The sequence below is a fragment of the Gymnogyps californianus genome, chromosome 29, assembly GCF_018139145.2.
Source record: "Gymnogyps californianus isolate 813 chromosome 29, ASM1813914v2, whole genome shotgun sequence".
Taxonomy (NCBI): Eukaryota; Metazoa; Chordata; class Aves; order Accipitriformes; family Cathartidae; genus Gymnogyps; species Gymnogyps californianus.
Window position 1 is genome coordinate 132,508 of NC_059499.1, and position 15,557 is coordinate 148,064.

Sequence of the window (15,557 nt, forward strand, 5' to 3'; positions counted from 1 at the left end):
GCTGTGTTCATCCAACCAAGCCCGCCTACCATGGCTTCTAGTGCCCTGACTGCAGCTTGCTCCTCAGCAAGCCAGGACACTTGGCCTCCAGAGACACTGCCTTCAAGAAGACCCATGCCACCTGAAGCTCTTCTCCAAGCAGCAGGAGACGTGTGCACAGCTTTGTGATCCCTCCTTCAGCTCAGGGGATCGGGGCCCTGCTTCTGCATGAAATACACGTAGTAAATAAAGAGCGTGTACTCAAGCTGAAGGTGTGGCAGGTGAACTAACCACAAAATACACTTCTCAACCTGAGAGCTGTAGTTGGGGTGTGCGTGGGCAGCGGGTGGTGGAAGGCCACCTTGCTCGACATCCAGCCGCCAGGATCCGACCCTTCCCCGGGTGGCGCCTGGCACTGCCAGTTCCCGAGGTCTGACCCTGTCCGGTGACTGGAATGCTGGGGCCTCCGTGGAGCAGCCATCTGCAAAACACATGTGGCAGCGCTCGGACGTCGCCAAGTCGCTGAGCCTCTAGTTCATTCCCATGAAAGAAGATCAGAGTGATGGGTCCTGGAGGAGGATTGCAGGAACCCCCGTTATGAATGCAAAGAACAAAGCAATCATTGATTAGTTAATGCAGATAAATGACCCCTCCGCAGGAGCCTGTCACTCACTACTCTTTGATGCGGGAGGGTAAGGTGAAACACACTCGGCGCCACTTCGCTTTCCTCTACCACAGAAGATCAATTAAGAAATTCCAGGTTATGCTAAAGGAAGCCTTTTCCCCCCTCGCTTAGTGACAGCACATGGACAAAGAGCAGATGACTAATTTCACCTTTAACATCACAACTCAGACCTACATCTCTGAACGCCTCAACACTGACGGCAGCTGCAAACCCCCTCTGCTCAATGCCATCACCTCTGGAAACCACCTCCGGGCTTGGGTTGTTTTCCTCTGTAACTTAAACGAGTACTGGAGAAAGAGACCCCTCTCCAGCTATTCTTTTTGTTGAGCCAGGTTTTCATTAAGCCTTCAACCCTCAGCACCATGAGCCTGACTCCACAAGACAAGCCTGCCCCACCACCTGTAAAAATGAAACGCATCCATGCCTAAGGACATGGAAAATGCCTTTCCTAAGTACGAGGACGGCCCTGGACCAGGCAGGGAACTCAGCTCCCCCTCAGCTGCGCCTCCACAAACCTGCCTGACCTCAGTACACGGCCGAGCTCAGCACCTCTGTGACAAAGGCAGAAATAGAGGAACCCCTTCCCAGCGCTGTCACCCCCACAAGACAACCTGCCTCCTCAAGGTATACACGGTATAAAGACCACCTACAAACTGAGGCGAAGGCAAGAACAGCACGGGCGGGGGCCAAAACCCGTAGGAGCTGAGCCACGACACACCCTCACGCCGAACGGCAAGGCGCCCGGCGGGGGCGAACGGGGGCGCGGCGCCGGCGAACGGCCGCCGCCCGGCGAACGCGCCGCCCGGCGAACGGCCCACGCCTGCACCGCTTCCCCACGGGCACCACCGGACCCGGCCGGCCCCGCCCGCCCGCCCCCTCCGCTTTACAGGGCAAGGGGCCGTGTGCAAACGGAGGGGCGGGGCTCGCCCTGCCGGCACGCACCGCTGCGGGCCGTGCGCAGCGCCGCCGCGCAAAGCGCGCGGACTCCCCCCCCCCACTCCACGCCCCCGCAAAACGGAGGGAATTCGGCGGCGAAGTTGGGGTTTCATTTCACCTCGACACGCGGGTTAAAGCAATGCGTTGCCACTCTCTCAGCCCTTTAGCCCAACTAAATACAGAAGGGATTCACAGCAGCTGGTGGTCACTAAAGCATTTTTAAGCCAGCCTGTGGGCCTTATGTCGACGTAATTTACGCCTAAAGAAAAGGTTTTAGTGAGGTTGCAGTCTCCCCCAACAGTTTATACATGTGTTACCGTAAATTTGGTCGCAAAAGAACAACCCTCTGAGACTTGGTCTGAAGTTTTAGAAGGCAGGCATTCTTTATTACAGCGCTGGATGCACGGGGGATCGCTCCACCTAACGTGCATGCCGCATACAAAAATTACAGAGTTTATATCCAGTTTTCTAATTAGCAACAATTAGTAAAACCATGCCTAAGTTTATACTTATTGGCTAGTGAGAAACATTTCACTCATTACTGGTCAGTCATATTTAAATTAACTCCGCTTGCGATGTAGATTAGCACGCGTGCTCCTTCCGGGTGCGAGTTTCTTCGGTCTTGAATTGAGTCGGTGGTCGTGCTTCCCCCTGCCGCTTTTACCTTTCCCCTAGTTACGAAGGACTTCTCCGGGTTTTGGCTCATTTTGTAATTTAGTCAGCAGAGCCGGGGGTACAATACCGATACTGAGGAACATCTTGCCATTTTATCATGTATTGTTACTTGCTGAAGCCTACATAGTTTCTAAGTACAAGGACACCCTTCCTCTTATCTACTGAACAGGACAAGGCATGTCCAAGGAGCCACCCCTGCAGTCCCCCCCCGCTACCAAACCCCGCCACGAAAACTCAACGCTGTTTTAGGGAGCAGCCCCTTCTCACTGCAGGACCAAGCCTGGCCGGGTCAGCGGGCATGGGGGTGATGGGGGGGCGTCCCTCTGTGACGCCAAGCCCGTGTCACAGAGCCCCTCCCCATCATAACCCCGCGCCCCAGACCCTCCCTTCACTTCCCTGCGAGGCCTCTGCGAGCTCTTGGATCCAGGGGATGCGAGAAGTCTCTCCTGTACCTCAGAAACGCAGAGGACAAAGGGAGGCGGTGGGACAGTGCGGGAGCTGTTTGGTGAAGCACAGGCGAGGACGTCGGAGAGGGGGTGTTTCCCAGTAGGAGACACCAGAATCCTTCCCCCGCCAGCCTCGCCTGCTGACCCAAAGCAAGAACATGACAAACCTGGAAGCGCTGGTCACCAACATCGAGCTCTGCAGCAAGACTGGCGGCTCCAGCGCGGTCACGTTTCCCACCCTCAAGAAGCTTTCCGTCAGCGGTAAGGCCTTTGGGAGCTCTCTGACGAGCATCGCTGCAGACGAGATGAGCGGCACGAATCGTTGTGGGAAGTGGGGTTCGTCCCTGTGGGGGAGGCCCCTAGGGACACCCTCAGCCCCGCAGAGTCCGGTGCACACAGCGCCCTCCCCTTGCCGTGGGGGAAGTCCCATGGACGGGTTTCCCTCGGCAGCGGGTCACACTCAGGGATCTGGCTCTGAAGGGAAACGTGTCCTGTTGGAAGAAGGCCGAGGCCAGTCAAAGAGTCGGCCCGTCTCACAGATGGATTTATTCTGTGAGGCTTGTTGAAGCACACTTGCATCCGCCGTCTCCTTGTCTACAGATGTGCTGATGGGACGTGAGCTGGCCGACTTAGAGCTTGACGTGTCTTTCCCTTGCTTTCCAGATGTCGTTGCTATTTGGAGCAGCGTGTCTAAGCACGTTCGGCAACAGCTTCTGCAGAGAAAGGTGGGATCCCACCCTACCCCTCCCCTCCCCCAGATGGCTTCAGGGGTCCCGGCAGCCCTGTGCCAGCAAGTGCTGTTCTTCTTCCCAGAACTGCATTCTGATTTACAGATTTGCCACAAATGTGCCAAAGACCAGCTCCTCCATAACTGGAGAGACATAAAATAAATAAATAATTAAAAAAAAAAAAAAGTAACATAAAATATATATTATATATCTACGCAATATATAAAGACAGAAGTAAAAGTCGGGTTGAGGTGTGCAAAAGCGTTCTGCACCAGGAGTCGGCAGGGCACAAGGCACCCCCCTTGCAAGCTCTCCTAAGTCCTCACTCTGGTCTTCAACTTACAAATGCTTGCCCTTCTCTTCTTTTTCCAGCCTCAGGCTGTCAGCATAACGGGACTGGGGACATTTCATATTCAAAAATGGCTCTCTTCGGAAAATGGCGAGGTGCTCGCATTTCAGAGACCCGTGTTTTCGCTGTCCAGGACTGTTGCACGGATCCGTGAGCTGCAACATGCTTCTGTACCTCTTCCTGGTAAGAAGAGCAAAGAAATTCTTTGGTTTTCCCTATGTCCATCTATTTGGGGTTTATGCTGCTTGCTGTTTAGATGCGACGATGGACACATCAGAGGCCTTCAGAAGGCCCGGAGGAAAACCTCCATGGGATGACACAAACAGCCCACCACGCAGCACTGCCTAGAAAGGGGCCATTTCTTTTGGACTAGTTTTTATTAAGGCTGTCCAAAGTTAGACCATCTCTCCATGATCTGCTTGAGCAACGGGCTTCGTGCCAGCCACATTTATTGATTTGTAGGATGCCTGCTGGCTGATGGTCCTTTATTGGAACTGTTCACCATAAAGCTGTTGAGATGATGCTGATGCTTTGTTCTTGCCCCGCGCCGGGCAAGGCAAACGGCCACAGGCCCTCGGCGCTGCTTTTATGCAGAGAAGTGGGTCAAAGTCAGCTGTAGAGAGCCTCGAACGAGAGATGGAAATGATAGCTAGCACAGAAACCTGCCGATGGCCAGATTTGCTGCCGCTTCTGACCATTGCTGCCGCTGCTGTATGTACACTGTGCCATCGATGGGGCCTGTGCAGCACTAAGAGCTTGCTGGTTTGTGTTCATATCCAAGTCTCGCCAGACCACGCGTGCGCTACGTGTGGGCTCAGCTCCATGGCCCGGCACCCTCCGCTCTTCCCGTGGGAACCAGCCCCATTCTTCCCACCTTGTCCTGCCCTCCTGCGCAGTGTGGACACAGATGGCTGAGGTCCTTGGACACAGATGGCCGAGGCCCTTGGTTCCTTATTCCGTTGAGGGGATCACGGCTGCAGCTTGGCACATCCGCTAACGGAGTGATCGGACCTTAACTTGAGGAGGGGCCTACATCAGCTCCTTCAAGGAGCTGTACCGGGTGGTTACACCAGACAGTGCCATAGCAATGTATTTTACCTGGGAGCTGCTGGCACTTCATTGGAGTCTGCTCAGGGAGCTGTCTGAGTTACAGTCTTCCTCCTCTTTTCCAGGCGAGATTAAGAAAGTGTCGGTGAACTACAAGAAGATCCACTCGGATGCCCCGTATTCCGAGGAAGTCGTGCAGAACTGTATGCAGGAGACCCTGAACTTTTTCTACTTCATCCTAACAAACAGAGAAGACACGGACTTCATTTTAAAGGATGTTGGCACTCTTGCTATCCGGGGAACAGAAGTGACAATGGCATTTTGCGAAGACTTTTTAATAAGCCTCAACAGGTCGACATACGTGGTACAGAAGTTGCTCGCTGTAAGTTTATTGTTTTTTCAGTGCTACTTAGAGGGGGGTTGACATTCCATCAAAGGACCGGGGAACTGAGCCCTGCTGGCCAGCTGTAGCCTGCTGGGTCACTTGGGCTAGGCACGGTGTGTAGCAGTGAAAGCTTTCTGCAGTTTCTCTTGTTGATTTGCTGTGGTTCAAGGCTGCTGGGAAGGTACACAGTACTACTTTGGCTGGGCAAGCGAAAGCCCTGGAAGGGCCTTGCCATAAATAGGAAAAAGGCCAAAGCAATGGCAGGGGTGATGATGTTCACCCCATGCTCTGGACATGAGGCTGAGGCGCAGAGACACCAAGGCCTCGCTGAGATAGCCCCTCATGGCTGCTGGCACGCTGCTGGTGCAGTTCTCCTGGCCTGACGGAAGAGAAGGAGCCCGTGGCTGGGTTCCTCCACGCTGCTGAGGCATGCAGACTCTTTGGAAGTCTTTGGAAGGACTCTGGGGATAAAACCCGCTTGGAACCATTTGCTCTTGGCTCAGCAATAGTTAAAGCAAGCCACCACACTGGAGCCAGCAGCCAGGAACCCAGGTTCGCAATGGGCCTTCCCTTGTGTTTGCCTCCATGGACTTCTTCCCTGGTAAACAAGGAGTCTCCTGCCTGACACCGTCAACTCTTGTCCTTGCAAAAAGGCTGGCAACGTTTCTCGCCCTAGCAGATGATACGCTGTGCAGCTTGTTTTAGCAAGGGGCTGAGGCACTTGGCCAGACGTTTGCTGAGAGGCCGCTAATTCTTGGAGCTATGGAAAGGCTGTTGTGAACATTGAGTTCATTTCCCTGGAGTCACGTCAGATGTTTCTGTCCCTGTTGCAGAAGAAATGGGTCGTATCGGACAAAGACGTTGCGCTCTCTCCGAGCCATTTTGGCCGTGTCCACCAGTTTCCACAGTGAGTATATTTGTTTCTGCAGCCCTTGTCTGACCAAGCGCAGATGTGCTCAGCTCATGTTTGGTAGCGCTCGGTCCAGTTACTGGTTTGCAGTTAATGTCATCCTTGCTTTTGCTTAGTCTGCAGTTATGCATCCTCCAGCTACTGATTGTGGTTTGGATTTTACCAGGACTCCGATTAGAGGGAACTGATTCGCTAGGCAGAGGAATTTAGGCAACCCTCCTTAACGTTTCATCTGCTCATTCTCTTTCCATTGGTAGAGACTGCCCAAACATTGAACAGAAATAAGATCCTAATATTTCCGTTGTTTTGAATATAACACGGAAAGCTTCTCTTAGAGGGTGGATCAAAGACCGGATGCGTGCAAGTCCTCTGTCTGTGACGTTTCCGTGCCTTCTGTGAAACTCACGTGAATCAAAGTATCTCTGAAATGCCTTCTTGGGTCAAGATGGCACAGGAGGACTGAGGCAAAAACCCAACACCTCTGTCTAGCGAGGGGCCGCTGAACCGTTCCTGAGGCCAGCGCTGCTCGGTGGTTCCCTTAATGGCCTCGGACGTGAGGGTGACTCCGTAGAGATACCTTGACATTAATCTGGCAAAGCAGCCCTTTTCTCAGAATGCTGCTTCTTCCTATTTCCAGGTTTGAGATTAGGACAGTGCCTCGAAGAGCTTCTCTCACAGCCGAAAAGATATGTACAGAATTCGACAGTGTTTTGAGCCGCATGGGGATAAGAGGTAACGCGCATGGGAATGGGAGTGCATGGGAATGTGATGGGAATAAGAGTGCAAAGGTTGCTAAGCTGTGCCGAGACCTCACTTCTCTTTTAAAGCTGGGAAGTCTAGCTCCTCGACCTAAATTCATCAGCAACATCAGAGCTATAACGTGTTTGAGTTGAATGCGCCACGATAGCAAGTTCTTGTATACCAAACACACATGCAACGCCAAGAAATTGTTCCCCCAAAAGAGATTGTGAAGCGCCAAGACCTGTCTCCCCGCGAAAGCCGCTGTGCAGAGGAAGGACTAGCCGCAGCAGGAGAAAACTCACACCAAAGAGAATAATGTGGCTGTCGAGGGCTGAACCCGATCAAGGGCTGGTGTCAGGAAGGGCTTAAGATCTCCCTCCGAGAAAAGAGGTCGCAGAAGGAATCTCAGTGAGGCCTCAAACAGCGTCTAACATTGCAGAGCAGATCCGTGCCTCCTCCTGCCTGTTCTAAGAGGTTTTCTCCTTTCGTGCTTGCAGAGGCTGTTTGTCACACATTACGCCGCCTGCGAAGGGGCGTTTCTACAGACCGCTTAGCCAGAGCTGTGATGGAGGAAGAAGCACAGGAGAAAATGGAGGGACAAGGCCTTCCTGGCAGGTGAGACTCTGAAAGGACTCGATTAGAGTGGCCTTGTGCTCTAGTGCATGTGCAGCATGTTTTATAGGCTCATACAATAACGGACTGCCCAAGCTCCCTGAGAAACCTGCTCCCCTGTTTCCTTTGGACCCAGTGTTTCTGTTAACTCAGAAGGGCTGTTAACACACGTCACCACACAGGGCATTTCCTTGCTGGATGGGAAGTCCCACGGTATTTGGGACTGCTTTGCAGTGCTTAGTGTAATGGCCAGGAGAGGGATACCAGTATCTCCAGGTGCCTGTCCTCGCACAGGATGCAAATCCGCTCGTTGTTGCATCAAGAGGGCTGCATCAGGCTGCGTGTCCCAGAGCCTTCCTTACGGAAAAAGCTCATCTCCTTGATTTCCTTGGTGGCACATCTGAGCGTTACAGCTCAGGGTTATCCCTGTCTCCCTGGAGGGGAAGACAATTGGGCGAAGAGAGCTTGCTCTGCTGCCGAAGCAGGTGAGCAGCGTGAGCACAGGATGGAGAAGAAACTCTTCCTGCACTCACACCAACTCACCCCGCTGTGTATTTTCAGACTGTTGTCAAAAGGTGCAGGCACAGAAGGAAGGCAGCCCAAAGAAACTCCTTTCGAGAGCCCTGAATTGCCATTGCTTATTTCTGAAGAACGCAGGCAGACGGGACAGGTACGTAATGTGGATCGAGACAACTGTTGTGTCACTTGATTGTAGAAAATCAAGTGGGGATATCTTAGGAGAAACAGCTACATAAAAAAACGTGCAGATACCAATTCTGAGTAGATCTCTTACTGTGGCTCATCTTCCCATTCAATTACCTATTTTGGGTATCGTTCATCTCCGAAAAGGAACTGTAGCCCTTTTCAAAAAGTAGCTCTCTGATGACTTAGTTCATTGGTCGTAACAGAAGGGCTTTCTGGTTGCATCTGTAGGAACTGCATGTCGACAGAAACTGGAAAAAAAGGGAAGATGAGAGAGAGAAGAGCATTAGGTAAAAAAAAAAGACAAGACAGATGAGACTAACCGCTGGTATTGCATTTCTGGGTTCCTGTAGAAAGGACAGTCTGTATTTGGGCTGAACGGCAGGAGAAAACTGGAGGCATCCATGGCCAAAAGGAAGGAGATAGAAGAGAACAGCAAAGCAGGAAGGGTCATCTTGCCAGAACTGCCTCAACAGCAAGCTGGGAGAGAAAGCGACAAGATGCAGAGGGCCCAGGTATGGGAGTATCAACAGAGCAGCCTTTTTCTGGTTAGGGTGGCACTGAGTTGGGAAGGTCTCCAAGTCCCAGCAGCATTGCTCCCTCCAAAGAGCAGGGCGGGCGGCTGGGGTTTTCATTCTCGCCTGCTCACTGCTGTGAGGGAGGAATTGCCAGTAGAGGCCAAGGGGCAAAACGAGCAGCCGGCCAGGCTGAGGGCATCAGTGGGCCTGCTCCGTCCCTGGAAAGGAGGCCACCTCTGCCCAGGCACCGGCTCTGGAGCTCGAGCAGGATCTCTCCCAGTCACATGGCTTGAGCCAGCTCCAGCCGGCGGTGTGGAGGGGGAGAGCTGTCTCTCCAAGTAGCGTGGAGAGCACTCCGGCCGTTCTTCGTAAGCAAAATGGCCGACGTTATTTCAGCTGCTCCTTGGTGGCAGGGAGCCAGCGTTTGGTGAAATGGCAGGACCCACCGGTTTCCGTGCTGCTCTGTTGGCTGATGGCCCTGTCTCCACCCCACCCCAGCCCTCCCAGTTCAGCCAGAAGCACGTCAGAACCGGAGGCCCCTGCCCACTACAGGCACGGAGGCCGCCACTTTTGACCACGTCCTACCATGCACGTTTCCATACTGTTCTGTGGTGGGCTTGCTGCTGGTTTTGGAAACCACCATACCCACCTGACCCCAACTCTCGATTCTGCAAGAAGCGCATCTCTTGTCGTGTAAAGCACCAGCGTGAGCAGCGAGGATGTGATCGAGGGTTTGACTAACGTCAAGCCAGAAGTGGTCTCGGAGCATGGTTTCCGGTGACGCCATCGGAGAAATATGTACCCAACTTTTGCCTTTAAACTGAAAGCAAGTAGGTGTGGGCCATCCAAATCCAGGCGTCACATTAGTTTTGCTCCACCTGTGGCAGGACCAGCTTCTCCCTTTTTGAAACCAACCTGGGCCACAGATTTCTGTCCTTGGTCTGTCTTGCAGCTGCCCCAGGAGGAAGAAGGTAGCCTCAGCTCCCCAGAGACCACCTCTGATACAGAAGAGGGTCTACAAACAGTGGAGGCTTGGACTGAGGCGAGGAGGCAGTTTCGAACCGAGCTGGAAAGCTTCGGGGACGTGGAAAAATGGCTGACTCAAAAACCTTCCCTCAGCAATCAAGAAGAAAGATTCTGGCAAAGACTAAAGGCACGCAGGGCAGACAGGAGGGCTGCTGTCAAATCAGCCGTGAGCGACAGCCCCGATGTAAGTACAGAAGTGCAAGGGAAATAGTGTCTGCTGTCACATCGGCAGAGTGACGCTGCTTTACCCCAGCTGATGCCACATGGACGGGCCTGGCGATCCTGGAGAATGGTGATCTCAGGGTATTTTTCTAATCCTTTTCAGTGCTCACGGCCAAAGAGCAGCCAGCCCTGGAAGAAGGGTAGCATTCCCCTTGTTTGTGCACCATACCCCCAGGCTCTTGTCACGCTGCATAACCTCCTGCACAAAAAGAAGCTGAGGATGGTGGACGTATTCAAGAAGGCTGGTATGGACGGGAGGAAGATCCAGAGAGCAGCCTTCATTAAAGTCATCAAGGAGGTACATAGGGAACAGAACAGTAGTGAACTGCTGCAACTCTGCCCTATTTTCCTGCATGCCAACCCAGAGCAAATGGACGAGCTTCAGCAAGGGGCTTTTTCACTTGCCTTACTCTCAGAGAGTGGCTCCCACAACCTGTGAAAAGCTGGAGGGCAAAGGGAAGGGAAAGCTGTGGAGAGGCACCGAGAGTGAGTCCCAGGAGGGACTGAAGAAACCCATTGCCTCACAGGCTTGGAAGACAGTCACTGCTCAGTAACGTGGCTGTCGGGTTTCCCAGTGTTGAAACTTGGTCTTTCCCCCACCACGCTCCTACATCTCCCCACTGCGCTGCCTTTCAGTACACGTTCACACAGCACGGCTCACACTGGGCCTCACTTTCCACAGGCCGCGGCGTTACAAAGCTGTGAAGAGCACGTTCAGGTTTAGTAGGCTTTAGCAGTTCAGATGTTAACTGAGACTCTAGTCCGAGCCAAAATGAAACCTTCCTGAAACCCAGGGGGATGGGAAGTTTGGCACAGCAAAAGCTGAGAGCTCTGCAGGGGCAGCAGAAGACGGGTCAAGTTGTGAGTGCTTGATAAACCCAAGGCAACCTCAGCAGGTTGCCTTTGTGCCATGCTTCCCTGCAAAAGCATCTGGAACAACAGCTAAGCTCGCCCCTCCCACTCTGGGGCAAGCCTTGATCTTTTGGTGATCCCACTGTCATCTTCTGTTTTCCTTGCCAGACCAAAGTTCCCATCAGCGAGAAGGATCTGGAGGACGTGGTCATCTTCTTGACTTCCTCAAAACCGGGGAATTTTATAAGCCCCAAAGATCTGATTGACTGTCAAAAGCAGTGGCTGGAAATGAGGAAAGGACAATCCCAAGAGACCAAAACAGGTGAGAGGCGAGCACTGGCTTGGGAAAGCATCTCTACACAGACAGGGAATGCCTCAGTGGGTCCAGAATATGGCTTCTGGAGACCATTGTCCTAGGGCCGAGCGGCCAGAAGGAGCCTTCTAGGGAAAACTGAAGGATCTGGGGGATGTGCAATGCCATAATCAGCCCAGTTGCAGGAGACAGGGTATCCAGTCTTTCAGGCTGGGATCAAAGTCTCAACCCTGCGGTTTAACGTCCTGGACTGGATTTGGTTTGTTAGCGTTCATCATCCAGCTCATCCAAAGCAGACCCTTTCTCCAGCTGTTGGTGGCAGCTGGAAAACACCGATTCAGAAGAGCTTATTCTTTAGTAAGCTCTGCTGGGAGTTCCAATCAGCACAACATGCCAAACCCCTTTGTCTTAAACATGGATCAGATGTTCCTTTCTGCTGCGCTCTAACGCGGCTTCTCTGGGCTTTTTGTTTGGTTGGGTTTTAATCTGTCCTAGGTGTAGAAGCTCAGTTCCAGAAGGCCACCTGCAAAACTGCCACTTGTCCACCTTCTGCTGGGGGCACAGCCAAAGGGATGAAGCCTCACGCTCCTACCAAGCCCGAGAGAAAGTTAATACACTTGGAAGTTCCACCAGTCAACACCGAGCCAGAACGACGACATCTGAGCTATGATGAAATGGAAGAGATTGGAAAACTCATGAGGGAGAGGAGACGGTGGGAGAAGGTACTGTGTATGTGGCAGGAGAACAAGCACACCTGCACGCCTTGGCGAACGTAGGGTGGTTTAGAGGACAGTGCAGCAGTAAAGGAAAGGGCAAGGGCTTATTGTGAGTCTCAGCTTCTCTTTGACCACATGGTGCCCTGCAGCTGAGGTGCTACGAGCCATCTCCAACAATTTGTTTGGCTTCTGAACGCTCTGGTGAGAGAAACACTTTTTCTGGGTAACTGGCAAGAAGAAGAAGGAGGAGGAGGAGAAGTTGAAGCAGTTTCTATGTCTGGGGACGGAGTCATCTTCTCATCACCTAGTCGACCTGTCCACCAGACTGCCATTTGTCCCTTCAGGTGCTGATAAGCACTTTGTCCTGTTCAGTTGTGAGGCTCAGTGCAAGACAGTCCAAGGGCAATAGAGCAGTGACTCATTCACTCACTCACTCCCAGAGGTTTTCTTTGGAGCATCTTGGGTTGGATGAACTCTGGCAGAATCCAGGGCTACCTCCTCCTGCCAACGTGCTGCCCCCCAGTCACCAGCAATGGGGAGAGCCTCTGGCTCCCCGACACAATCAGAAACGAGAAGGTGACTGCAAGACTTTTTCCATCTGAGGCACCTGTGCCCGGTGTGCTGCTCTTCTGCTAAGCCCTCCAGGGAGTAGCTCTCTGAGGACCCAGCTCTGGATGGGAATTGAACTCCCAGAGGAGGGCCTGTCCCTGTGATCCCATCGCAGGGTGCCGACGCCTGTTTGCGCACACTTTTGAGATGAATCCCTGCCTGTAGCTTCTCGGAAGGGAATGCAGCAACTCCAGGGCCCCAGTGAATGCTGATCGGGACCTGCTCTTTACTTGCAGAACAAAGACAGCCCCATAGAACAGAAAGAAAAGTGCCGGCTGGTGAGATCTGGGGATGGCCCCATTGATGACCACTGCCTGCCGTCAACTGTAGAGGCTGACTTGGGAGAACTGGTTGACCGCTATCGCAGGAATGCCTTCATGAGCTATCTGAAGAGCTCCAAGCTGTGCACAGAGCGCAACGTTGACATCACCGAGCCAACGCTGCAGAAAGGTAAAGCAAAGACCAAGGGCCTGACGTGAATGCCCTAAATCTGACAAGTTAGTGTCTCTTCCCAGTTAATGGCTTCCCAAGCCCAGAAGCATGACTGGTGTCAGGGGGCACTGCCACTGGAGCATGTTTGCAGCCCTCGGAGGGCCACGGCAGACGCTGCCGGTTAGGATCAGCAATAGCAGCAGCAGGGCCAGAGCAGGGCTGAGATAGCAAAGGGTGCTGCAGATCAGCCAGGGCCCTCTCCCGTTGCCCCTGGGATGGCAGCCAGGTGCAACCGAGAGTGCAGCTCAGGAGGCAAGTTCGTGGGGATGGGGCAGGTCCGGGGTCAAGCCAGGAAGTCAGACCATGGTCAGGGTCAGCGAGTCCATAGCCAGGAACAGACATGGCTGTGGCTGAGCTGCAGACTGCTACGCCTACAACGTCTGAGCTGAAACGGGGCTCCTGATCCCAGGGTGAGGCGTGACTGTTTTCTCTGTGCGCTTTGCCAACAGCCCTGCTGCATCCAGGAGACAAGATCATCAAGGTGGGAGAAGACATAAGGAAGATCAGGCAGCCCGGAGGATACTACAGCACAGGAGGTGCTGATGCTCCATTACCTGGGAGCACCTCCAGATCAGGAACTGCAGCTGGAAGCCAGGCCAAGGAGGCGGAAAATAGGTTTGTTCAAAGAGGGCTTAAGATCAGTCCCCTCCTGCTGCCCTGCTGCGCATCACCCCTCTGTGCTCACTCCCCACGGCATCAGAGGCAGTGCCGAGGTATTGGAGTCAACCGTTAGGATGCTGCAAGGGAGCAGTGGGCAACGGCGAGGAGGCAGATCCTCTTCTCGGCTACATGGCCACTCCTGTGCTTTAGCTAAGTCATTGGGTTGCAGTGGTGCCAGCGAACAGTTTGCGGTGCCTGGCAGGAGCCTTGCAGGCTAGCTGGGACTAGCTCTGTGCTCTGAACTACAGAGGTGACAAAACTCCTCAGACCAACCCAACACTTGTCTTAAATCCCCTCAGAGAATGTTTATTCTTGTGGAAGAAAGACAATCCTGAAGAGCCCAGCTTTGGATGGCTGGAGAAGCTTTTGGAGAGAAAAAGAAACATTGCAAAGCAGAGCACAATCTTCTTTGTCTCTCTCGGTTAAAGTGTTTAGATACTACAGTGATGGGCAATGTACCAGCTCTTAAGATAGCTTCGCAAGCTGGCATTTCCAGCGTCAGTCATGTCTCATAAGGACCGACACGGTCTGCACAGGTCTCGCAGAGCTTCCCAGGGCCTGGAAGCCCGGATAGCTTGTTCTTGTCAGGCTCACTTTTGCCCTTACTAAGAGAAGCAGCGAAACTGCCCAGCATTTTGTTTCTGTAAAGCGTGGTATTCTCTCTTACTTTTTTTTTTTTTGCTTCCTTTCCCCCCCCTTCGCCCCTTTTTTTCACAGGCATCTTCAGAGGAATAAGATGCAGAAGTCAAGCGACAATAACTTCTGGCCAGGTCATCTCCTGGACAAGCTATGCCTTTACTTTCCTGAAAAGCAGCATGACAGGGCACACGCCTTGTTCAGCTGTGTTCATCCAACCAAGCCCGCCTACCATGGCTTCTAGTGCCCTGACTGCAGCTTGCTCCTCAGCAAGCCAGGACACTTGGCCTCCAGAGACACTGCCTTCAAGAAGACCCATGCCACCTGAAGCTCTTCTCCAAGCAGCAGGAGACGTGTGCACAGCTTTGTGATCCCTCCTTCAGCTCAGGGGATCGGGGCCCTGCTTCTGCATGAAATACACGTAGTAAATAAAGAGCGTGTACTCAAGCTGAAGGTGTGGCAGGTGAACTAACCACAAAATACACTTCTCAACTGGGAGCTTTTCTGCTTGCTGGTAACAAAAGGCCTCGCATTTTGTGACGGGAACCAACACCAGCTTCCCGAGCCCGAGAGCTGTAGTTGGGGTGTGCGTGGGCAGCGGGTGGTGGAAGGCCACCTTGCTCAACATCCAGCCGCCAGGATCCGACCCTTCCCCGGGTGGCGCCTGGCACTGCCAGTTCCCGAGGTCTGACCCTGTCCGGTGACTGGAACGCTGGGGCCTCCGTGGAGCAGCCATCTGCAAAACACATGTGGCAGCGCTCGGACGTCGCCAAGTTGCTGAGCCTCTAGTTCATTCCCATGAAAGAAGATCAGAGTGATGGGTCCTGGAGGAGGATTGCAGGAACCCCCGTTATGAATGCAAAGAACAAAGCAATCATTGATTAGTTAATGCAGATAAATGACCCCTCCGCAGGAGCCTGTCACTCACTACTCTTTGATGCGGGAGGGTAAGGTGAAACACACTCGGCGCCACTTCACTTTCCTCTACCACAGAAGATCAATTAAGAAATTCCAGGTTATGCTAAAGGAAGCCTTTTCCCCCCTCGCTTAGTGACAGCACATGGACAAAGAGCAGATGACTAATTTCACCTTTAACATCACAACTCAGACCTGCATCTCTGAACGCCTCAACACTGACGGCAGCTGCAAACCCCCTCTGCTCAATGCCATCACCTCTGGAAACCACCTCCGGGCTTGGGTTGTTTTCCTCTGTAACTTAAACGAGTACTGGAGAAAGAGACCCCTCTCCAGCTATTCTTTTTGTTGAGCCAGGTTTTCATTAAGCCTTCAACCCTCAGCACCATGAGCCTGACTCCAC

General features: G+C 53.0%; 1 protein-coding gene across 1 annotated transcript; it reads left to right on the forward strand.

Annotated features, from left to right (window-relative positions):
* The first annotated feature begins 2,879 nt into the window (after positions 1 to 2,879).
* Positions 2,880 to 13,676, forward strand: LOC127026882 (uncharacterized). The gene is made up of 15 exons (XM_050912176.1): positions 2,880 to 2,982; positions 3,385 to 3,446; positions 3,822 to 3,981; positions 4,971 to 5,227; positions 6,064 to 6,137; positions 6,778 to 6,872; positions 7,379 to 7,496; positions 8,055 to 8,163; positions 8,549 to 8,710; positions 9,666 to 9,935; positions 10,080 to 10,259; positions 10,982 to 11,135; positions 11,622 to 11,848; positions 12,688 to 12,901; positions 13,393 to 13,676. Exons 1-15 carry the CDS (start codon positions 2,880 to 2,882, stop codon positions 13,674 to 13,676), a joined length of 2,469 nt encoding a protein of 822 aa, XP_050768133.1.
* The last annotated feature ends 1,881 nt before the right edge of the window (positions 13,677 to 15,557 follow it).

Bases quoted from the DNA above. Each gene is read 5' to 3' on its own strand.
- LOC127026882 (XM_050912176.1), top strand. From the start codon at position 2,880: ATGACAAACCTGGAAGCGCTGGTCACCAACATCGAGCTCTGCAGCAAG. The intron at 5,228-6,063 runs GTAAGTTTATTG...TCCCTGTTGCAG, and splicing joins TGGTACAGAAGTTGCTCGCT to AAGAAATGGGTCGTATCGGA. The intron at 11,849-12,687 runs GTACTGTGTATG...CTTTACTTGCAG, and splicing joins AGAGGAGACGGTGGGAGAAG to AACAAAGACAGCCCCATAGA.